Source organism: Trachymyrmex cornetzi, unplaced genomic scaffold, assembly GCF_001594075.2.
Source record: "Trachymyrmex cornetzi isolate Tcor2-1 unplaced genomic scaffold, Tcor1.1 scaffold23, whole genome shotgun sequence".
Lineage (NCBI taxonomy): Eukaryota > Metazoa > Arthropoda > Insecta > Hymenoptera > Formicidae > Trachymyrmex > Trachymyrmex cornetzi.
Genome location: NW_017296956.1, coordinates 2733159 through 2757255, shown reverse-complemented (window position 1 = coordinate 2757255; position 24097 = coordinate 2733159). Strand labels below are relative to the sequence as shown.

The following is a 24097-nucleotide window of genomic DNA, read 5'->3' as shown; positions in this document are numbered from 1 at the left end:
AATAAATAATTCGATTTGTAGAGTTAACTTTTTTTACACAGTGAGATACAGTATGATACCGTAATTTCCAACAAGACTTATCATCAATGATAATCATACGAAATTGTTAAAAATATATGATTTTTTGTCAAAGCTTTTTGTCAAAATGGGAATTGTTATATCATAATTACACCGCCATCACAATTCCTCCGCGTGACTGCCCTTAAATAAATTATATCACGATCAATGTCCGGCATTGCTGGATAATTTATCTGAATTCTAAAATAACTTATTTCTTACTTGGATCACAATGGTTTCGTTATTACCGGGAAGAAATTCCGCATTAGACTGGTAAAATCTTTTATCGCCTGTGCGAGGAACTTTGTAATCGAATTTTGGACCGAAAAGAACAATCATTTCCAGACTTGTATCAAACCGTCTGTGCTGCCGGTGAAAATACACGTATTCGACATAGCCACGGCGGAGATCGTGTCGTGCTGACCGGAGGGTGGAGTCTCGGGACCACTCTCCTCCATATTCCTTCCTCTTGTGTCACTTCCAGATAACGGGTTAGAATCGTCATCCACCAATACCTCCTGCACTACGTTCGTTCCGTCTATCAAACGTAAACTATAAACAGAGAAGTGATATCGTATGTCATTAAGAAAGAATATAATAAATAATATATTGAGTGATTAATTTTGTAATGAATCGGTCACTAACTCGTATGCCAATGAATTTGGAGTGAGAACATCATTAGCAGCGGGCAGAGCAACGTAAGATGCGGTAGGTCTATCAAAGTCCCAGAAGCGTAATCGCATATCGGTGCCGCCAGCTAAAAGGAAGCCCGAACAATCGATGCATCCAGCGTACATGGCACATACGGTGTGACCTGCTTGAGTACGACTCAACGGCGGGGCATTTGATGCCCATAGAACCATCTGTCGTTGATCGGTCTCCAGATTCCACATGGATATCTCATTGTTACCTTGTACCGCCGAAATTATCCACGAATGCTCTGTCGGATGTGTAATCACTTTTCGTACTCTGGCGCCTGAAGGAAATGATAAATAGCATTACAAATAGTACAAGTAACATTATTAGAAATCATTTTAAGTGAAACACTGGTACATCAAGCGCAATAGAAAATAAAATAGGCGAGATAATCTACCTGTCGGATGCTTGATACTCGTTATTGGCAGTTGAAACCTCAAGTCCCAACAGGTATGAATACCGGAACTCGTGCCAAGGGTCAACCACTGTTGATGACTATTTACGCAAAATGATGTGATGACTCCGTGCTTTAAATCATTTTCTAAACGCCATGTTGTGCCGGGACATCGTAGGTCCCAACCTACCAGCGATCCATATAAGGAGGCGTACACAAGAACCGATTGCGAGCCGGAATCTAAATACTGTAGATCGACAGCACTTCCTTCTTCCTGTTAAACCAGTTGCAAGCAACATTTCTTTAAAATTCACATGCATTGAATTTTTATATTATTGTGGATATTTTCTAATCACCTGGGGATCCAATTGACGAGTGCCAATCAGGCTCATTTTACTCGAGTTTGGCTCAATCCGAAGTACGAATACCGTTCCAGACGAGCTCGCAGAGCTTGCTAAAGATTGCCCTTGGTCGCACACAGTTAAGCCAACCAGCGGGCCTCCTCTATGCATATACGTTTGCCTGTAAAGGATCAAGAAACGAATATTGTGCATTATTAATAACTCGAAGTTTTAACTTAAAATAATACAATAAATTAATCGAAACATCTTCAATGTGTAATTGTTCTGGAAGAAAAAAAAGTACCTAGAACGATTAGCAATATTTCGTCCCTCCATCTTACTAGCATCCCAAATTTTAATACATCCGTCGGAGGAACTACTTGCGAACAAGTTAGTGTCAGGTATCGAAACTAATCTATTTACTGCAGCTCTGTGCTCGTGAAGGTGCGCGACGGGAACTCCTCGAGGTCTCCAATCCTTTGGCAGTGATGTGGAGCCTTTTAGCCAACATCGATAACGAATAAAGAAGCACATGATAATCATACGACAGAGCATGATATAATCTATAAAGATTTAATTTTTATTTACCAGCTTCGCAGGCGATGTTGTTAGCCCAACGTTTTGCTCTTAACACTGCCGCATGTTGCTCTTGCTTCCGGTACGTTAATTGCCGTACTTCTAACCGACAGGGCGCACATCTATCTGCAAAATCGTTATTCTTTAATATTTTTCTATCATTTTATAAAACACAAAAATTATATAAATATTATTTTAATTTTATTATTTTTAACTTTTTAATTATTTATTATTTTTATTATTAATTTGTATTGTAATCGCATTAATTTCGCTTACATTGTATATAAGATCGCTCGTGAAGCGAATGATCATTCATGAGAGAATTAATGCTGGTCATATCTGACAGGCAATGATGCGGAGATAAATGGATGTCTCCACTGTGTATACTCTGGCTGGGACTGCCACTGCTTCCAGTCATGTCTGACATTTTAACAATAGCGTGCTATCATAGTAATATAAGAAAAATTATTACAAACAATATAGAACTATCAGGACAATATAGAAAAAGAACCGTCGATATCGGTTACAATACCTGAGCATTATCTTGAGCTGCAAACATCGTACGCCATTCTTGATTCATCGTTGCATATGTACCAACAGTCTCCGATGTTCTTCGATCCAATCTCTTAAAAGGTGGCAGGGTTAAGTCTCCCTTAGTATCAGGATATAATACGACGACATGATGCCTTATCCTATCTTTTATTGGACTTAACTCCAGTTTACCGTCTACGGGCTTAATAGCATTTTGCTTCGTGTCCGCGGAATTGCGATACTTGTTGATCTTCATCAAGTGAGGTTTCATGATCAGCAATTGATCCTCAACTGCTTCAGTCATCGATTCCGAACTTAATCGTCTAAAAAGCTAAAACGAGTTGTCTGTGAATCTTTTTGTATTGAATCTTCTTTATTTGCAGTAATAATATATCTTTATTTTAATTTTTTCGCCGCATGGTGTATAACGCAACATCATTTTATTCTAAAATTTAATTTTCTGGCAATATAGTAAAATTTTTTTTCAATATCATTTCCAAGATTGAATATAATCAACGTTATTTACATTTTTTAAAGAGGTACTCATGTCGTTGTATTGCGGTGATACCACATCCGTTATGGCTTTTGCTCTGGCTGCCTGCCTCTGTTCAAGTACTTGGAATAGTTCCTCCACATCGTTATACTTCACCACGGAATCGTATACGATTCTAGATATAGGAGGAACAAGTGCCTCGAGCAATAAAATCTCCTTTTCTATTTGGATCAATGAATGTTTCAGATACGGTTGGAGCATCGTTTGAACTTTACATTGGACATCCACCACATTCAGAGTTCTTGCTGCCGCGGAAATAAAGCCGACGGTTGCATGACGTATCCAAAGATTTGGATGGACCTATAAAAAAATGACTGCAAATCAATTACACCAATACGCAAGGTTCTTCTAAATTTAAACTAGTCATTTTTAAAAAAAGTTTATTGTTCAATTTTTAATTTTTATAGTGTCTAATTTTTTTATTTTCAAAGAATTTGTTTTAAATAATATTCTGAAATTTATCAAAATTTTAACAAAATCCTATAATTTCAATTTTGTCATTTTAAGAAAATGTTCTAAATTTGTAAAAAATCTATTAGAAATATTGTAACTTGAATCATTATATATATGCAAAATTTTTATGATGATAACGTACCAGGAAGACCATAGTTTCTGATAATAATTGATAAAGAGCAGATTTATGTAGCAGACCTAATTCTGTAAGTGTTGCCATCGCATTTATGGCCTTTGTGATTACAAATTCTTCAGGATCAGATAAACCTTGCTGCAGAAGTGGCATTAATATGGGACTACTATGCCAACCAACATAAGCGGCTACACCGACTATGCATTCAAAAAAAGAGCCTCTCAGTTCCTTGTCCTCTTTGTCGTTTAAAAACGTGATAACGTGACTAAGTAAAATATCATTGGCTTTCTGTTTTCCGAAGAACACACACAATTTATTTATTCCATTCTCCATTAACGTTTGTTTCACTAAATTTTTGGGATCTGTTAACAGCATGGACACTGATTGTTGGACCTAAATAAAAGATAAAGACAACAAAGCATTTAATAAAGAAAATTACAAACTAAAATATTTATACCATTTCGTGCAAGGTTTGCAGTTCGCTGTCGTAACTGGGCTTTGGTCCTTCCTTGTTACCCAAGTTAGACAGATGAGCGTTTTCTAAATAACGCAGAGCGATGTGCGCCAAATGAGCAATATTCTCTGCATAAGCTGCTCTCACAATAACTGCCTCGTCTTGAGTTATGTGCGCTAGACCTGGTAGAATATACTCAGGGAATATGTTTACATCCGAAGATGGTATCGATTTTACAAGATGTAAACATTTTGTTAAAGTGTGTATCGCCGATACTCTCACCCGCGGCGCCGGATCATGAACCAAATGGAACTAACATTTAAAAAAATATATATAAGCAATAATTAATAATATAAAATAAAAGGTATAATTTACTCACATTAAAACATTTTTTAACTCAATAAATACAAGTTTGTGTAATATTCTTATTTATTTTTTGTATGATTAAAAAAATTTCTAAAAAATAGCATTTTTAATACTTACGATATAAGGTAATATTCTATCAAGAATTGTCTCATCAGAAACATTTTCAGCCAATTCTAATAATATCTCTAAACTATGCAATTTGGATTGCGAGTAATGCAATCCTCTTATGCAAGATGTGACGAGTTGAGTTATGATAACAAGCCCTTCTAGAATTTCACTCGAGGTAGAAATTGACTTCTTAGATTCCGCATCACAAGTCTGTTTGTTATCTTCGGACAACTTAATCTCTGGCTCCGCGTCCACTTGAATATCACTGCCAATATCTTGTGCTGTGCTTTTCATATCAATTTGATTTAAATCGGTCTTATCAGAACTTTGATCGCTGTCAACTTCTACCATCGTATTTTCTTCGCTGTGACCAGAATCATCCTTAATTGATTCCACATTACTCTCACATTGACCAGATTTTGCGGTTTCCGCAGGCTTTGTTTCACTCGTTTTCATCCGTTCACTGTCTTCCGCTTTTAGTATACTTATAATATTGCCAATGTCCTTCTTCAACCGTGTTATTTTCTCATCCGGTGATAAAATCGGAGCCGCGGAGAAAATAAGCATGTAAGACTGGAGAAAGGAATAAAAATATTCCGGAAAGATGCTACCCCGAGTTTGAGCCAGATAGATCTCTGCACTTTTTCTATTTGTTGGATTTCTTTCCAGCATTGAACTAAGCAGCTCACGTATCCCTGGATCGTCTATACTGTCCAAGTGCTTACTCACAGAATACTCGTTGTTCCTATATGCTGAATATATTAACATCATATTAATAAAATTCGAATTTGTAAGGTTGTTTTTTACATTTCACTTTGTACTCATTTTTTGACAATTTAATGAAAAGAATGAGAGAATTTATAAATATATACCTACCCAAAAGTTGTGAAAAATCAAATGGTGGATGTCCTTCGTTATACAACTCTGTTAAAGCACAACCTGCAGAAAAAATATCCATCATCGGATGCAAATCACCTGTCTTTACTTCTTGTTCTGGTAATAACAATGTATTGCTCAATTCTGAAGATAATGTTTTCACAAATCTTTCGGGCGCTATGTAACATGTTCTGAAAAAATATTAGAGATTATTCCATTGAAACAAGAAAGAAAGAAGATGGCTTTAGTAAAGATTTTACCTTCTTCTGGAAGTATCAAAAAAATATGAAAAATCCGCAGGATTATCTTCTGGTAAATATGTTGGTTTAAAACTAGCAAAATCCGTGAGTAATACCCAATTCCAACTAGTTATCATAATATTTTCCAATTTTATGTCACCGTGACAAACACCGAACTGTAAGAAAACATATTTATTTTTAAAATTGTAATCACACAATAAACTTTATTACTTAAACAAACAAGTTATAGATAAAATTTAAGATAAGCTACTTGAGTTAATTAGAAGACTCTTAAATAATTCTGTTTATAGCATGTTTGAAGCTATTCTTTTTTATTATAAATAATTCATACATATTCCTTACCTTATGGGCTTGATTAAGAGCGTATAATACTTGGAAAGTGATCCACTTTTTCTCTATGCTCGTTAAAAATGGCCTAGTGCTGATCCTATCATAAAGAGAATATTTGACATACTCCCGCATTATTGAGCCTGCTTTTTCTGTGAGCTGATCCAAGCATATAATTAATTCTAGTCGTACTAAAATAAGCAATATACGTTTAGTGTTTCTATGTTACAATGCTTACAATCATTCGTTGAAATGGTAGGCAGTTGACAGCGGAGGCTAACTTTGATCTGATCTCCTCCAGCTTGTCCTTATAAGTAGATAATGGCAATGTTGGATCATGAATTGCGAACACTTTTACAACTATCAGCCCTTCCAGACTACGGGCCCGAGCCACTTTGAAGAATCTAGTGCTTCCTAAACTGTAAATAACAAGGAGTATTGTAAATCAACAGTTTAAATTAATATCACTTCATTAGTTAATTCTGAATAATATTCTCAAGGTTTCCATAAATATCACGAACTTTTCTATACACATACATATAGCAATTATTAAAATATTTTACTTACAATATTCTTATGTTACTTATGAGGACAGTTTGATAGGTCAATGACTTCAACTTTTTTTAAAAATTAAAATTAGATTAATTTTTTTACACAATCTCCTTTTTAAAAATCACTGACTTATTAAACTATCCACATATAATATTCTTGTCAATATCAACTGATTTAAAGGGAAACAGAACATTGTGTGGACATCTGATTACAATGTATGTATATTTGTTAATATTGATTACAAATAATAAAAATATCACGAAGTATTAACAACAGGGTTATTATTATGAGATATCACTTGAACACGCGGCTTCACAGTGCTCTTGACAGTGCTAACTAGCAGACGTGTGCACACGTAAGGTGGAATAATTCGATTGAGTACTTACTTCACGTCAAATAATAAATCACTGTGATCTGTCAAATAGTGCTCTACCGGAAATATTTGGCTGGGTGCAATGCCCACTAATTGATTGCCCATTTTTGCCAATTTTTGTTGCCAAGATGAGGGTTCAGATAAAAGTGATACACTCACTCTCGGCGTCCATTTTTCCCGATTTTTGCCATCTTGCAGTGCAGCCAATCATAATTCTAGATGCATTTAGGATCCTTTGCATTTCAATTGTGTTTACGTAGGCACGCCTGGTACGCACATTCAACACCATTTAGCTCAGCACTGTTCGGCACCATAGATGGTTATCACGTGAAGTTGCACCAATCGTGACTATATTCGGAGTATTCGGAATTTTACTATTCGGAGCAATTGGAGCATCGTATAGCACGATTACATATTTTATTTCGTGTTACTTTTATATATCAATGTATACTTTTTATTTTTTCTTTTATTTTTTTAGTTTCAAGAAAGAATTAGAAAAAGACGAAAAGAAAATTAAACCAAAATTATAAAGTTAATTTATTGGTAGAAATGAACATATTCAACCTGTATACAGGAGCCTATAACTCTTCTTATATATATATATATATATTAAAAAAAATGTTTTAATAAAATAAATATGAGAGTTTTGAATATATAATTAATACTTAAATTAATTTTTATAATGCTTTATATATTTTAGAAGTGATGAAACTGTTGGATCAATAGAAATCTTTATTGACCTGATTATAATAAATATTTAGCTGTGGGATTCTCACCTTCTGTTCTTCTTCGTCTCTATGATTTTCTTCAAAAGGTTTATCTACAACCAATTCATAAAATCAAAATAGAAAGTATATACTAATTGCAGATAAAATTACAATTGAGAAAAAATAAGAGAATAAATCTAAAGAAAGTATAAATATTATAAACAATTATTTTCAAAAATGTTATAAAATACATATAATAAAAATTTATTTTATACTTAAGAAATTAAATAAAATCAATAAAAATCTCTTCATCATTAAATTTTCAATGATATCAGTTTTCACGATGCTGCTGATTTCTCGACTCAACAGAGTTCATGTTTTCCTCACGGTTTAAAATTTTTTTGCAAATTGAAAGTCGATATTTAATTGTTAAATACTTGTCATTAGATCGTCGTTAGATTTTTTCGTAAACCGTTGATGTCAATGTTAACTTTTTCCTTTGAACTAAAAATAGCCGCGAATCCAGCGTCGATGATCACCGTGTCTCGAACCTGCAGTTTCCTTTCTACATTAGGCCGATATTTCATTTGTGCGTTTTTTTCGTACGACAAATGTGTGCAAGACGGAGAGGTCCTCGGATCTCTCTATCCTATAGCTATGTCTTTGCATCAGATTGGCTGTTGTAACAAACTTGCGACCTGCGACACAGACTACGTAACTATTGTAGATGAGACCTTAACACTTAACATGATAGAAGAGTGAAAATAGGAATTAGATTAAACTTTAATCTGCGATTTAAATTGACAAGTAAATATTTTTATTATTTTGTTAACATAAGCTAAAATTACTATTTTTTAATTTAATATATAGCAAAAAGGTTAGATCACAAGAACAACGAGAAATTTTCCTGATTTAATTAATCATCGGCTAATTTAAGTCGAGTTAATTGAAGTTGCTCCAGTAAAGATAAATAATGATAAATTAAATATAAATGTATATTATGTAATTTACATTATTTAGTCAATTATGATGTTTCTATAATTGTTTCAGAGGTCTGTGACAATGTTTATGATGTTACTAGATGCAATGCGCTGCGCGCTGATAACGCGATAACAATTGTGGAATAAGAATAGTCTTTCAGTATTGCCAGCAGTGCCAGCACTCCCAAGTTCCAGTCCCAATACTTCTGTTGGAACATAGCCTATATCGGAACCCACGGGGCGACAATGAGCGACAAGATGGCACGTCAGCAGGACTTCAACGATTTGTTCAACGTGAGAAATAATTTCTACATTGGCAATTATCAGCAATGCATCAACGAGGCGCAGAAGATCAAGGTAAAGTTATCCCATCCCGACTGGCATCTTGCAGATGTGATGCCACATGCTGCATGCTCTGTTTGAATTCCGAAACGTAGGCGGCTGTCATCACCATTCCAACAAATGCTCTTTCGTCTCGTTGACGTTTCTCTGATATAAATTTTCCAAATTCAAAATGATATATGTTACACAACTTTTCATGTGTATTCGATTTTATTATTATATTAAAAATCAAAGTGAACTTGGATTTGGTAATGTTGCTGTCAAAATATTAAAATTCTAGATATACATTCAGGTAAGTACTCTCTTTAAGCAAGTCTGCACAATCTGGCTCCAAATATGAATCTATGTTTAAGAAAGAAAAGTATGATAATTCTATAATATATCTTTAATACTGTGCTTAGTAATATATTGTCTAATTTACAAAATAAACTTTACCAGACAACATATATATGTTTAAAAGACATCATACATGTCTAAAAGATATCTAAAAGACATCATAAAGAGTTTTTCTATACAAGGTGTGTTGTCTGGGTTATTTCGCAATTATACGAACATTATAAGTTTCATTTCTGTTTACAGACATCCGTTCCAGAAGTGACTATGGAACGTAATGTCTTCCTTTATCGCGCATATATAGCGCAGAGGAAGTTCCGTGTGGTGCTAGACGAGATCGACGTTTCGTCCCCACCAGAATTGCAGCCACTGAAGACCTTAGCCGACTATTTCGCCAATCCACATCGTCGAGAGGTTATAGTGGCTGAATTGGATAAGGAAACCAAGAATGTAAATTATGATAACCATATTCTGCTGATCGTGGCCGCAACCATTTACTATCACGAGAAGAATCTAGAGGCAGCTCACCGAGTAATATGCGCCTCCGACAATCTGGAGTGTATGGCACTAACGTTACAGATATATCTCAAAATGGATCGTCTGGATCTGGCTCGCAAGGAACTCAAGGCGATGCAGGAGAAAGATGACGACGATACCTTGACTCAGCTCGCTCAGGCGTGGATTAACATTAGCACCGGTGGTGACAAGTTGCAAGATGCTTATTACATCTTTCAGGTGAGAAAAGACAAATTGTCGATTTCTTGGGATGTGTAATGAGAATATTTTATATTTGAACTTTTGTATGCTTCATCTAAAATTATCTGATATTATATATATTCAATTGTAAACTATTTTAGGAAATGATCGACAAGCATTCTAGTACGAGTATGTTGCTGAACGGTCAGGCCACTTGCTTCATTGGACAAGCGAAGTATGAAGAGGCAGAAATGGCTTTACAAGAAGCTCTCGATAAAGATAGCAATAATCCAGATACATTAATCAATATGATTGTGCTCTCGCAGCATATGGGCAAACCGCCGGAAGTGGCGAATCGTTATTTAAGTCAGTTGAAGGATTCCCATTTAGAGCATCCTTTCGTCAAAGAGTATTTGCAGAAGGAAATCGAATTCCATAGGCTTAAAGAACAATATTCAGCTTCCGCCTGAGTACCCCTCAGCAGATTATGGCATTCTGTGGGATAAGATCGATCAAGTATTGACTATGAATGGACCCAAGCGTGGAATAACAAGTTGACTTTATTGAAGGTGTCCAATGAGTAAAGCTTCTTCTCTTCTCGGAAAACTTTTCTTCTGAAACTGAAATACCCAGATATATCTCCAATATCTTATGGTGCAATTCAGATCTTTAATTATTAAAAAATATACATTTTTAAATTGTTTTATTTTTGTTGAGAATGATTCGAAGCCTGTCCATATAATATTAACTCTTAGGCTTCCGAAAACACGGTTTTACGATGTTATGCATATATTGGGATGTTCTAACCTTCTAGTTATCTCTTGCGAGATAGAAAACACGCAATTTTCCGAAATAGAGACATTTCGTTCATAGATGAACATGTTGCTCTGCAGTATTGAGACATTTTGTTTTTATATTAAACTAAATATATATGCTAGCAGATAATAGATAAGTATAGCAAAGTTGTATGGATAATGGAAACGGTCGAAATTGCAAAAATCGAGATGTATGTAACTGAAAAAGTCGCTCTTATCCATTTTATCCTGATGTTACACTTTCACTACATAATCATGAAAATATGGCTGCCATTTTGTAAAATTATAAATTGTTATCGAGATTATAGACCATTTCGCATGTAAGCATCTCTTCATACAATATTCATATTGCCAATTTAGATGTAATAGATAGGCGAAATATTAAAATAAAATATTTCGTACATTATGAATATGCAAAAGCCGAAAAATGTCTTTTTTAATTTCCACAAATTGCCCTTTAATGTTTGTAAATATCTTTATTATAAAAATAACTTATTATCGTTAACTTATAAAAATAAAGTCTTACGTCCATAAATTGTATACTTGTATAAAACCTAGGTCAGTCAATCTTCCCCTTAATTTTTTATAACAAGTCTTTAAATTCATCTCATACGTGCAAATAAAGTTTTTGAAGCTTGATTTAGAATTCATGAAATATGTAATGCAAATAATTTCATATTTGAAATTTTAACGTAAATAAGCCATTAATTTTGAGAGCGATTTGCAAGTTAAATTAAAAATAAATTTGAATGGAACATGGAATTTTTTAAAATTTTAAAATTAATAGATCAATTCTAAGTAAAATTGTATGGCTCATAATTTGCTATCATAAGACATATAAGAACTTAAGATAGATGTTCTATAATTTTATGCGTATATATCGCAAGATGTTCGGGCATTCGTAAATATCTAACGAATCTTACAGTTAGCAAGAAACTAATAAAGATACCGCATAAAGTTATAAACACTTGTAAGTTCTTACAAGTGTTACGAGAATATGTTACGAGCCTTACGATTCTGTTTATAATTTAGGCATAAAAAAAGACTAATGCCTCTTATAAAATTTTCAAGATTAATGGCATAAATAATCCACAAGTAGACATATATAAAATAATTTAATCTTTTTATTGGTGGCGGTGGGTTTCAAAAAACCGTATTGTATATAACAGAGCACGCTGATTTTACAACAGGATAAGTGTCAAACTGTACATAAAACATAATTACTTCATATTAAGTCCTGTATACGTCCTGCATCTTTGACGGAGTATATATACATGAAATTATATTCCTGGATGTTCATCACGTGAAGTATATCAGTTATTGTATTATTAAGAGTGAGACCAAAGTTAACATCGTTAAATTAATATTAATCCAAGGCTAGATGCATTATCGAATCTACATGTGATATGACTCTTATGTAGGTCATTAAAAAAATATTCATTATAATCCTAATTATTGATAATTTACATTATCATATATTTAATATTCTTAAACTAATATCACAATGGCTCGAGACAGTCAAGACTTCTGATGTTTGTGCATGTGTCCTGATAAACGATGTTAGCTGCTGGTGGCACAACTGTCTTCTGTATCATCATTTATACAACTACGTGTAATGCGTGATCCATTCAAATTTGCGTCATATAAACCTGAAAAACATCTCTATTTGCCTTCGTGAAAAATTCTAAAATTGCATGACTTTCTTAAATCCGTAACAGATATACAAATTCTATGTAAAAAATCGTTATTTCACGCGCAAACTACAGATCATAATATACACAATTCGTCTTATGCAACATCAATATTAAGAAGAAATAAAAATTACTCTCGAATGGATACAATATATTTACACGCACGCGGACTCATTTTTCTACACGTGATGTGCGGTAAACTTAAGTGAGAAGCAAAAATAGCGCTGACAGGATTCGCAAAGAGAAAAGGAGGAAGAAAAAGGAAAAAAAGAAGAGTAGAAAATAATAAAGATGTCTTGTTGTACTCCCAAATATTGTTCATCACATTCAAGGAAATAAAATCAATTCTCTTCGTATGCTAACAACAAACCGTTGTCGCTATCACACATGTCACGTTATTTAATATAACTTAAAAACGCAAATTATAAGTCCGCTGTCTAAGGAGGTAACCATTGTGTATAACAAAGTACATAGATCTTTTTCTCAGGTAATATAAAAATCCACGTTTAATTATATTATATTGTTTTTTTTTTGAAATTTTTTCGTAGATAAAATAAATACTGATTCATGTTCTTACAAAACATGTTTTGAAATTTGCACACTCTTAATTGTCTCATTGCAGCTCTTTTAAATTTCATCAAGAGAAATCTTGAATTGTTCGTGTTACATCAAAATTTTATTGAATAAAAATCAAAATTATTAAAAATATATAATGTATAATTATTAATTATTAATTAAAAAGATTTTTAAAGATTTTTTCTCGAATGTTCTATACTTCCAACGAAAATGACAGAAAAAATAGTTGTATAGCTATTTTTAATTATAAAGATTTGTAGTTATCTACACAGCTATTTAATTTTTTATTCATGAATCAAAAAAAATTTTTTTTCTAATTCAATATCACTGCATTGAGGAAATAAAAGAGTTCCAATTTGAGCTCAACTATTAATGAATAACCATTACAATGATAATATGAAGAACTATTAAAACGATAACTTGATAAATTTCATAAGTGCATTGTTCAACCTTTGTTGCTTTAATGAAACTGAAAACTGTTTTATAAAATAACACGATTTTCCTTTTTCTAGTCATAGCATTAAAATTTCATTTGTCGATTAAACTTCGAAACATTTGTCAACTAAACTTTGAAATATTTGTTAACTAAACTTGAAATTGATGGAAGCAATCGTATAAGCATAGACTTACATTTTTTCGCGAAGACTGTACTGTTTCTACACTTTCAAGATGATTAACAAGATAATCATTATACCTGTACAACAACACGATATTATATATAGAATTTTCGATATAATCTTCTTTAGAATAAGTAGAACTTTATATAGATTTGCCTATCGTTATTTAATTCGGTTGAACCTGCAAATAAAACGGTAGAGTGATCAAAATATCATGTATTTGTTCACACTGTTTGTACCATAGAGCCAATGCATTGTCCAAATCGACAGTACAGGTCAATATAAAAAGAAACGAACACTTTCTTCAAGCTATTTCATAAAAATAGAAGTACTTAGCAGAAGCGTCCGATACGGTTCGCTCTATGACAATTGTAATATTTTATACAGGTAAACATCTTAATCAAGAGCGTAGGAGAAAAAAACTACAAATAAAATATTTTGCTCCAATTTCCACTGCGTTATCTCCTAAGATTACATTAAAGTGTCTCTGTCGGAGATTCATGTTGCATCGCAATTCCATACATCATGGAAAATAGCGCCGACGGAGCAAGCGTCGAAACAACCTCAAGATCAAGAAGAACGATTGAAAACTCCATCTTTGGACAATTTCTTCGAGCGATAATGATCTGAGTTTTCAATACACACTGCAGTCTTTAAAATTCTTATCAATCCTTTAATGTCATTTTTATCTAGAGATGCCGTTAGGGCGATTCTAAAAGGTAAGCGCGGGCGCGCGGCGTCATTTTACGTATACGACCTCGACTACTTATACTAATGCCAGGCTCTGGCATGCTCTCATCACTATCCTCAGCATACGAGCGACGCTTGATCTTACGCCGGTTTCTCACCGGCATCGTGGTACTGTCGTCGCTATCCTCATTATAACAAGGACGCTTCCGAGCCGAGGATCGTCTGCTGCTGCCATAATATTGCCTCGTATCCTCTGACTCCATAGAACTGCGCGGCTTTCGACGGCTCGAGCGCGACGATCTGTATTTTTTGTCAGAATAATCACTGTCCTCCGAGTCTTGACTATTAGTCTTATGTTGTAATTGTGGCTGCTCTTCTTCCTCTTCCTCTTCTTCTTCTTCCTCTTCTGGTTCCTCTTGTTCCTCACCATTGTCATCTTCGCTCTCGCTGTCGCTATTATCGTCTTTCCCATTATTAGCAGTATATTTTTGGACGTTCTGCACATTCTCAGACACTAACTTTCGTGACCTAGTGTCTCTTTTGATGATCTTTTCCTCTTCGCTCTCTTCTGAAAATTCCGGCGCAAGTTCATCTTCGTTGTCTTCGATCATCTTGCTCTCCGCAACGTACTCCTCGTCGTCATCATCGTCGTCATCGTTTGCAACAACGTTCAATTTCACTTTAGATTTGGATTGCTTACCATTCTTAATATTTTTGCCGCGATTTTTGCGAACCTGCTTGTTACGACCGCCAGGCGTGTAATTGTCTCCAGAATCGGTATCAGCACTAACACTGGGTATCGCTGTTCTCGCTCTAGTTCTTCGGACTGGAGCACTATTACTGCTATCAGTGTCTGTTGTTACTTCAGAGTCACTAATGTCACTATCACTATCCTTCAGCTTTTTCGACACGGTTGATCGGCAGATTCGCAGTTTCAGCCTTGGCCGGGATGGCCCGGAATTAGACCGTTTCGTGTGACCGTTTGTCATCCGCGATGGTCCTAGAAAGTGAAATAAAGATTAGCAATTTGATTATAAAAAAAAAACTGGTTCAGACGATCAAAATTATAAAGATTTAATGGACTGCAATCAGTATTAAATATAAAACAACCTCAATATATAGACTATAAAACTTGATTTGAAAATTATGGAAAATTACTGGTAAGGAATCATGAAGAATTTGCTAGACTTTGTGATCTAACACAACAGAATACAGTTAACATAAGTTAATTAACATATCGTTTTTTAATTTTTAGTCTCTTTTTTATCAAAATATATTTTAAATTCAAATACAAATTGCAAAAAATTTGTTATTGAAAACATTTGAAAATAATCAAAAGTATACTTAAAAGTAGTCTCAAAATCTGACAAATTCCTTCTGTCATATATGTATGAAAGTGATAATTTGGAAAAAGAGGTACACGCGCGTACCAGGTGCAGATATGTCAAAATCTTTCTTTTTCTGCTCTTTACCCGACTCCTCGTCGTCGTAATCGTCTTCACTGTCTATATCGTCCTCATCACTACGAGTAGATTTTGATTTGGAAGGTCCTGCACAATAAAATTTGTATTTTATCACGTTATGTTTACACAAATCAGTAATGAGTAATAAGTATTTACCAGTTCCATTACTTAAATTTGTTTTCTTTTTCTTCTTCTTTTGCATCTTCTTTCCTTTTGGTTTTGTTTTCTTAGTTTCAGATAGTTTATGTGCTGATTTCCAACTTGTAAGTATCCTACGCATATGCTCTTCAAACATGGCCGAAAGTCTTATTGTCATCGAATATATCTGGATAAATATTGAATGTTTAAGGAAATGCGGAAATATACGAATAAAGCAGATATTATATTAACTTACCCTGGAACGTTTGTTGGTATTAAAATTTCTACTATTCGTAAATATCAATCTCATATCCTTTGCAAATTCCGCTGGCGTCTCGTAATTGCCGCCTAATAAATCTTCTTTGACGGTACGCAAGTCCATCGGTGTGTCTATTATTTGATGATAATCTGGATGTTCTAATCTGTCTACCGGTTCCCTAAAAAACAATCGGTGTCGGTCACATTCTTTTAGATACAAAATAGAAAATGTTTTGAAAACTTAAATTTCTTTTCGATATACCTAAAAGGTATTGAATCTTCGCATTGCCACAGGGTCTCCAACAAATGACGACTCGCCAGTTTCCAGTCTTTTGAAATCTCTTGCAAAAGTGAACATTTTCTCTTAGACCTTACTTTACTGGTTGAGGGTCTCTCAACATCTATCTCTTCTGACTCGGAGGAGTGGTATGTATCGTTTAATTGATGGTACACTGCCGGAACATCCACATCAGTAGTTTCTCTGTGTAAGAAATGTTATTTAAATAACATACAAAGATTCTATAAATATAACTTTTGTATAACAGAATAGTATATATCTTACTTTATTATACGCAGACACAAGTCAGTGACTATTCTTGCCTTTTTCACTATATGACTGTGTGGTTCGTTGAATTGTTCAGCGTTTGTTGCTAAATATCTAACATCAAATTGTGCCGATGTAACTCTTCTGTAGAAATGATTTTCAAAACGAGCCTTTATAGTCGACAAATCAATTGGATATTCAACAATATAAGCATAAGTTGGATAAAGACTGAGATCCACTGGTACCACGAATGGTTCTGCAATTGCAAGACTCATTACTTGATCTAAGCCTCGTATAATTCGGCGACATGTCGCTTCTCTGTCACCCATCGGCCATTCCTCCGCGTGAGGTTGATATAGTATCGCTTGTCTTTCTTCCGGTAAGACGGAAACGGCACCGCCAATTTCTACGGGGACTCCTAAACGAACAATTAGTGCATACAGGATAATTAGAGTTTAAGTTCAAATTTCAGCAGAAAGTCATATTAAAATATACATTATATCAAAGTTATCTTTTATGGTTGTTTCACTCACTCTTTTAATTAATTTAAAATTAAACAACTGTAATGATCGAATTAAATAAACTCACTATCTTCGTCAACAGGCTCAAGATCCCAAGGACTCATTCGTTCATATTCCCCATTGTCCCATCTGACGCGGAAGCACATAAAGAATGATTCTGAAAACTCTTCATCTAATGGCTCCATTCCAACAATCTGTCCCATCCACCAACCATCGTCAATCATACAACGAAATTTATCTCCCTCGGACCAACTTCGCGCCAACGCCATATCGAAGGTTTGACGCAACACGAGGAAATCTAACACATCGGCCATATCATGGTATTTGATAGTAAAATTCTCTCCAGTAAGTCGACCGTCCTCATCCATCAATGCTAATTTCAAACAGCACAAACGAGGCGGTCGTATTTCATACTTAATACCCACTACTTTTACAAACTCTTGTGCCTAAAATATAAAATTTCTGATTAGTACATGTCTCTCCAGCGTTAAAAATTTCAACAGGAAATATTCTGATCCCATATATAATTAAAAATCTTAACCCCTAGAATAAAATAAACATACACTAATATTTATCTTGGTCCATGGCTCGCACCGCGGACTGAGCTCATAAACCTTTTTATTCCTAATTGCATCTAAATAGAATTTATGACCTTGTCTGAAATATACTACTTCATCGCCCATCTGCGGGTAATAAGGAGCTTTCCTTGGTATTACTTCGGTAAGCCATTCTGAAGGTCGATAAATTTCAGGAACTTCACGAATACCATTAGCTATTGGTATTCCCTGCTGCATGAAAATGATAGTGTTTATAGAAAATATCAAATTAAAATAACGTAAGAATCATGACATCTATAAACAATACTTTTTTCTTAGGACGTCTGCTGCGTCTTCTGTCCGTCTCACTTGGGGGTGTGACAGATCGCTTTTTTACAGGTTTCCGTTTACTGCGTTTGGGAGGCTCCAAATTTAGTCCGTGATCCGCAATCCAATCAGAATATTCAGTACTGGATTCTGTAGTGCTATCGGAGCACATATCCTCCTCATGAGCGGTGGAATCGTTGCTATTGCTACTGACTGAACTCGCTGATGTACCAGCATTATCAAGATTCTGTAAAAACGCAAAGTATCCAACGGTTAGTTAAATTACGCGTAGACTCTTCTATTTGTCGTTACAACATAGCAAACATGATAAATATTTATCAGTCAAATTAGGCTACCGTGAGGTACCTCATATTCATCATCATCTTCTTCATCACGCGTTGCTCTAGTTCTATAACCGTGCCTAGTTCTATTACGCCTGCGATTTAAAAGTTTATTTCCTATATTGCCTTGATTAGTGGCAGTGTTCGAGGTAGGCTGTGGTCGCCGTCGCATTTCCCGCCGCCAGCTATCTAATTCCATATCAGCCATTGCTTGACTTTACAAATAACACACAAAAAAAAGTGAATTAATTCGAGAATTGAGTATGTTCTTCTTTAACATTAATATTTGTGGTATCATATTCAACATACTAATGTCTGTTACGAATAAAAAAATGAATTCATTTAAAGTGAATTCATTTATAAAATTTGTTGCTTTTCTAATGTTATTTATCTTATATTATTTTAAAAAATCCATGTAATATTTACATCATTTTAAACTGAGTCTCTTTTACAGCTGGATTCATGGGACGCGCGAGCATAGGTTTGTTCCATGGAGTAGTATTATCTCTTTGCCAATTACCACTGCTTTGCCGAACACCTTCAACATTACCCTCTCTCCTCAAACCAGCTCTACTACCGCGAGGACTTGCTATTTGACGGATTGGTTGTTCTGCGATGTTATTCTCCCTATCATCGCCAGCACCGGCAGCTTCTCCATCCGCATTGATATTTTGTCTCTGAGCAAGAGCCTCAATCAATCGATCAATGTTCGATCTTGGCTCTTGTTCTGGAAGACCTTCTATAACTTCTTGCATGCCTATTTAATAGAAATTTATCATTCTAATTTAATAAATATCATTTTCTTATTATTGAAGATTATTAGAACTTTTTAAGAATAGTAATTATTTTACATCATCTTGTATATGAATTGTCATCTTACCGCCTGCACCAACTGCAATATTTGGTACCAATTGCTCGCCTCTACAATTTTCTCTTCCTGGTACTAATCGCTGCAATGCTGGCGGATATGGATTCCCATCTACATCTACCAAAAATGGTGGTGGCATTAAATGCGGCGCTGTTTGCGTTTGTTCATCAAGAACATAATTATTTCCATCTCTTATCAAAGGTCGATAATCCGTATGGAAAAATAATTCTTTCGGTACCTAAAAACAATGTAAAAAATTGAAATTACTTGGAAATGCTATGATACAAGATGAAATAATGTAAATGGAAACTTACAATTTTTAGTTTCTCTACTCCACATCCAAATCCATACATTAAAAGATGTCCATTAGAATCTGTCGCGGCGAGTTTTGTGCCATCAGGGGACCACTTCGCATCAAAAACGGCACAATTTCCCTGTCCTTCGACAAAATTTTGGAAACACACCATCGGTTCCGTATTTAATACGTCCCAAATAATAAGTTGTCCGTCGTGACCAGCACTAAGAATCATTCGAGGATCTATTGGATGCGATTCCATTACGAAAACCTCGTCTTTATGTCCTCGCAAAACTTTCATCAATTCACCCGATTTTGCACCCCACACCTTCAACGTGTAATCGTTCACTGCCGTTATAACAAATTCATCGCTCACGTCCCAACAAACCATGGTTACTCTCGCCTTTTTGTTCGTATCATCTTCCATTTCTGGTTCTCTGTAAAAAAAAAAATATTTTTTATAACACTGTGCTAAATGTACAAAATCTTTTAAAATGAAATCTTTATTAGAAACGAAACAAAATAAATGCACACCCAGGGAGCTTTGCTGTCATGAGCAGCTGCTTATGTACCCATTGCTGTTGCTCAAAATGCCATACGTTTGCAGTACCATCTTTAGAACCAGAAATGAATTTTAAGCCACTATGCGCCCATTGAATACTATCAACTGTGTCAGAATGCGCCTCAATTTCGAGGACTCTGCGTGGTCCTTCGTCCCCCAACATTGCGTAAACTCTTACGTTATGATCTGCGGAGCCAGCTGCCATAAATGCGCCCCCGGGACTGAAGGAGGCACAAATCATTTGTGCTTGACCAGGCCTCATTTTTTCGTGGTATTGAATGGGTTTTGTACTATAACAATTAGAAACAATGTGATTGTTATATATATATAAATATTTATACAAGTTAAAAATAATATTACACAAGAATATATATGAATATATATGAACCATGAATTTTATATGAATTAAATTAAAAACTTACTGAAATACTGCTCTTTCGTTCGATTTCCTTGTATGAGACCAAAAGGCTACGGATCCGTCAGTACTAGTAGAAACTAAATAATAAACGTCATTACATACTATTGGACAAAAATTGATGGACGTAATCATGCCTGAATGCCCGGTTAAAACTGCCACCTTGAGAAAAATATAATTTGAGTAAAACATGATTTTCATATACATACAAAAGAAATTCTATTATATATGCATATCCATGGTGGTATACTTACAGGTGACATTGATTGGAAACACCAGACCCGTATTATTCGATCTAAACTTCCCGCTGCTAACAAAGTATTATCGAAATTCACTGCAATGTCCATAATTTCTGCGGACGCGCCTCGGAAAGTGGCGAGCAAACGTCCATCGATGGAACTCCAAACTTTGACAAGTAAATCGTCCGCTCCTGTTATGATGTAGGTACCAGTGCGATCAAACAGCACACAATACACCGCAGATAAATGGCCCAACGTATGTCGATACAACTTCATTTTGCTGTAAAACCTTGTCGGTATAGCTTGGGTTCGACTCAAAGGGCCAGAATTCTCACGTCCCTGAAGTACACGTACTATTGGGCAAAAAAATATGCACGATAAAATTATATACCGACATTTTACATATAAAGCAAAAGATTACTGTTCAAGAATGCACATGACAAACATATCTTTTACGAACAACCGTATGATTCTCAAGCTTTCTCACCTATATTAGGCACTGATAAGCTACCGGCCAATTCCAGAAAAGGTTTTCCACCGAATCTTCCGGAATAATCGAAAATGCTGTATATATGGCGTGTAGAATCTGCAGAAATAGAATTTAAAAAATGTGATGTGTAAAGTATACATATCTGATAGAAGTGAACATTTATTATGCAAGAAAATATTAATTTTAATAAATATATATGATATTAAGACTTTTGTAATTTTATACCTTCGTGGGTACGCAGCAAGGATTGTCTGCCTGCTCCCAGAAGTGATATCACTCCACGAATGCATGGTGGCACTTCTTTTTCCAACACTGGTCCGATTCTGGCACATATTTGCAACAAGTAATTTGGCCCAACGTGAGGATATTTTTTTTCCTAAAAAGATTGTCGCTTAATTAGTCGCTATAAGATAATCCACAAATATTAGATACAAAAAATTTGGCAAATATCTATAAACTATAGATATATATCCAATATTATGTCAATGTTGTCAAATATATTTATTTAACTCTGCCGGTCTGTTTAAATTTATTATAATTATATAACCATATCGGTTGGATTAATAAGACTAAAAAACTCTAATAAAAATAAAAAATTTTCACAGAAAAAGAATGTTGCATTAACAGATAAAATCTGCAAATATTAGTTTTTAAATCAAATATTAGTAAGAAAATTAATTACATTTTGAATCAAATAGACCAGGTGGAGATTAAATATGCTTATTTATGTTTATTTCAAATGTTAAAAAATTATAGAATATTTGCAGAAAGAAGTACAGATTAAATCAATACTCACACACACGCATAATTAGTTCTTATATTTAAAACTTAAGTATAGTTTTGAAATGTTATAAGACAATTGACAATCACAGAACAGTATTAACATTTTAAAACAATATATTTCAGACGGTCTTAAAATAAGAACGGACTATGAATACTCCAGTTATAGTTTTAATAATCAAAAACATGTGCATTTATTTGAATATTATATGGTTCTAAATCCTTTATACCAGACGTATAAAATTCAAGAATTAATCAAGAATCAAATAATTAAAGGGCTACGAGTTAATTCGTAGCATTAAAGTAATTTAACTAACCCACAGTTCCTTGTTTAATTATTTGATTTATAATCATTTGAGCCGTTTTCTTATCTTGTTGTTCAATAAAAAATAATTACCTGTAATAAAAAAAAATAGTACCGCACAAAATCGAAAATTAATATTCTCCAATTACTATCAAAATCAATTAGATTATCAACTGCCTGACTGATAACAATATCGCGCGAAAAATTCGAACGATCAAGTAGTTCCCACCGTCGGGCCAATTGATACTCGCGCACGGACGCTCCAGCCAATCAGCGCGGCTCACTCGTCACACATACGAGAATGTACTCTGTAAATAAGCTGCGGGTGTCTATATTCATTGATCAACTCACGCGAAATGGCCGGAAGCGCGCCGCGATTGGCCGATGGATGGCTATGGTGGGGGAACTGTGGCGAACGGTCACAGCACGAGTGCGAGAGAGAGAGGGAGAGAGAGAGGGAACGAGCGACGCGAGAGGAATCACTGCGAAGGCGGTGGGATCAAAAGGGGGTAGAGCAACCCCCCGCGGATCGACGGAGGTACTCCCGTGCGCTCAGCGCATAATTTCATCGAACCACCTTGCGACGCGGCCCGAGGGACTCGCGTCGCACGGCGACTCAAGGGGCCCACACTCGCCTCGCCGTACCGATCGCCATGTCGCGACAATGCCATGCCATACTCACCAACTCCTCGAACGACTGACTATGCACGTTGCCCTCCCAATCGATACGCGCCGGTAGTACCTGCGAACAGAGGGATGATCTAGAATCCATATAAGGGATGAGGGGGAGGGGGGGGAAAAATCAATGCCGATCGATCGGGTGAGTTCGATCGGCAGGGGCGCCGATCGTGTCACGGCGAGTGGCCGCGATACCTCGCGATCGACCAAGGTCAGTGACCTTGAGAATCTAATGTTTTGACAAGCAGAAACCACGTGCGAGCCATGTGGTCCGAGAATCGCGTTGTATACAGTGTCGGGCCCGCCGTACGGCTTACCTCGGTACGCTCCAGTTCCCGCTTCAGTATCTGAAACAAAGCGTGTTGAGTGTTCGCGTGACGCGATCGTAAGGCTGGTACGCGGACATGGAAGGTGGACTCGTAACGTTGTTCACTTACCGTCGCAGCCTCCGGACAGATGCCCGTCTCGAGAAACTTAACGATCAGGAAGTACAGCTCTGGAAAAAAGAGAGATGCGCAGGGCGCTTTAGTGACGGCGGAACGTAACGGCGCGACGGTATACGGCAACACGCTCATCCGTGTCGTCCCCGCTTCGTCGTTTACGGCGTATCCGCGTTTACCTGGTGCAATCCCGGACTCGATCCTGGACGCGCTGACCTCCATCACGGCCGATCCGATCGATTTCCTATTCACTTACGGATGACGACGGGAACATCGGGCTTACGGCTCCTAGCGCCGCGATAACCACCGTGGTGTTCATTTTCTCTACTCTGTCTGAGAGACCGCAACGCGCACACCGCACACGCGCACTCTGCCTACTCGACGCGAAGTAGTCCCCCAAT

At 35.6% G+C, this 24097-nt stretch overlaps 3 protein-coding genes across 8 annotated transcripts; 1 reads left to right on the top strand and 2 right to left on the bottom strand.

Annotated features, from left to right (window-relative positions):
• Positions 1–44: 44 nt before the first annotated feature.
• Vps15 (vacuolar protein sorting 15) lies at positions 45–7219 on the bottom strand. Of its 2 annotated transcripts, XM_018506899.1 has the most exons (17): positions 7064–7219; positions 6364–6544; positions 6141–6284; positions 5799–5953; positions 5539–5729; positions 4672–5414; positions 4192–4500; positions 3744–4127; positions 3122–3448; positions 2597–2926; positions 2341–2506; positions 2077–2190; positions 1793–1985; positions 1504–1669; positions 1151–1421; positions 703–1033; positions 45–609 (listed from the first exon to the last, which is right to left on the bottom strand). In XM_018506899.1, the coding sequence occupies exons 1-17, from the start codon at positions 7153–7155 to the stop codon at positions 393–395; spliced, it is 4314 nt and encodes a 1437-aa protein (XP_018362401.1). In that variant the 5' UTR covers positions 7156–7219; the 3' UTR covers positions 45–392. The 2 variants fall into 2 exon arrangements, with proteins under 2 accessions (XP_018362401.1, XP_018362402.1); XM_018506900.1 differs by lacking the exon at positions 7064–7219 and having other exon boundaries at positions 6141–6225; positions 6364–6445.
• A 1275-nt stretch (positions 7220–8494) lies between these two features.
• Positions 8495–11372, top strand: epsilonCOP (coatomer subunit epsilon). Of its 2 annotated transcripts, XM_018506901.1 has the most exons (4): positions 8495–8564; positions 8808–9094; positions 9659–10147; positions 10270–11372. In XM_018506901.1, the coding sequence occupies exons 2-4, from the start codon at positions 8984–8986 to the stop codon at positions 10576–10578; spliced, it is 909 nt and encodes a 302-aa protein (XP_018362403.1). In that variant the 5' UTR covers positions 8495–8564; positions 8808–8983; the 3' UTR covers positions 10579–11372. The 2 variants fall into 2 exon arrangements, with proteins under 2 accessions (XP_018362403.1, XP_018362404.1); XM_018506902.1 differs by lacking the exon at positions 8495–8564 and having other exon boundaries at positions 8799–9094.
• Positions 11373–13733: 2361 nt separating this feature from the next.
• BRWD3 (bromodomain and WD repeat-containing protein) lies at positions 13734–24040 on the bottom strand. 4 transcript variants are annotated; one of them, XM_018506894.1, is made up of 22 exons: positions 23876–24040; positions 23694–23752; positions 23574–23603; positions 23261–23320; positions 21720–21870; positions 21492–21590; positions 21020–21357; positions 20773–20927; positions 20323–20640; positions 19808–20225; positions 19506–19731; positions 19052–19382; positions 18651–18840; positions 18286–18531; positions 17985–18209; positions 17489–17867; positions 16919–17318; positions 16619–16837; positions 16355–16535; positions 16117–16285; positions 15928–16047; positions 13734–15497 (listed from the first exon to the last, which is right to left on the bottom strand). In XM_018506894.1, the coding sequence occupies exons 1-22, from the start codon at positions 23916–23918 to the stop codon at positions 14509–14511; spliced, it is 5346 nt and encodes a 1781-aa protein (XP_018362396.1). In that variant the 5' UTR covers positions 23919–24040; the 3' UTR covers positions 13734–14508. The 4 variants fall into 4 exon arrangements, with proteins under 4 accessions (XP_018362396.1, XP_018362399.1, XP_018362398.1 ...); XM_018506897.1 differs by having other exon boundaries at positions 15970–16047; XM_018506896.1 differs by having other exon boundaries at positions 16129–16285.
• Positions 24041–24097: the final 57 nt, after the last annotated feature.

What these genes read in the sequence shown, in the direction of transcription:
- Vps15 (XM_018506899.1), bottom strand. Translation starts at nt 7,155, where the DNA reads ATGGGCAATCAATTAGTGGGCATTGCACCCAGCCAAATATTTCCGGTA. An exon ending in TTTGATACTTCCAGAAGAAG is followed by an intron (nt 5,730 to 5,798) that starts GTAAAATCTTTA and finishes ATATTTTTTCAG; the next exon opens with AACATGTTACATAGCGCCCG. An exon ending in CTCGTCAATTGGATCCCCAG is followed by an intron (nt 1,422 to 1,503) that starts GTGATTAGAAAA and finishes CTGGTTTAACAG; the next exon opens with GAAGAAGGAAGTGCTGTCGA.
- epsilonCOP (XM_018506901.1), top strand. Translation starts at nt 8,984, where the DNA reads ATGAGCGACAAGATGGCACGTCAGCAGGACTTCAACGATTTGTTCAAC. An exon ending in ACGAGGCGCAGAAGATCAAG is followed by an intron (nt 9,095 to 9,658) that starts GTAAAGTTATCC and finishes TTCTGTTTACAG; the next exon opens with ACATCCGTTCCAGAAGTGAC. An exon ending in ATGCTTATTACATCTTTCAG is followed by an intron (nt 10,148 to 10,269) that starts GTGAGAAAAGAC and finishes AAACTATTTTAG; the next exon opens with GAAATGATCGACAAGCATTC.
- BRWD3 (XM_018506894.1), bottom strand. Translation starts at nt 23,918, where the DNA reads ATGGAGGTCAGCGCGTCCAGGATCGAGTCCGGGATTGCACCAG. An exon ending in CTTATCAGTGCCTAATATAG is followed by an intron (nt 21,358 to 21,491) that starts GTGAGAAAGCTT and finishes TTTGCCCAATAG; the next exon opens with TACGTGTACTTCAGGGACGT. An exon ending in ATACCAACAAACGTTCCAGG is followed by an intron (nt 16,286 to 16,354) that starts GTAAGTTAATAT and finishes ATATTTATCCAG; the next exon opens with ATATATTCGATGACAATAAG.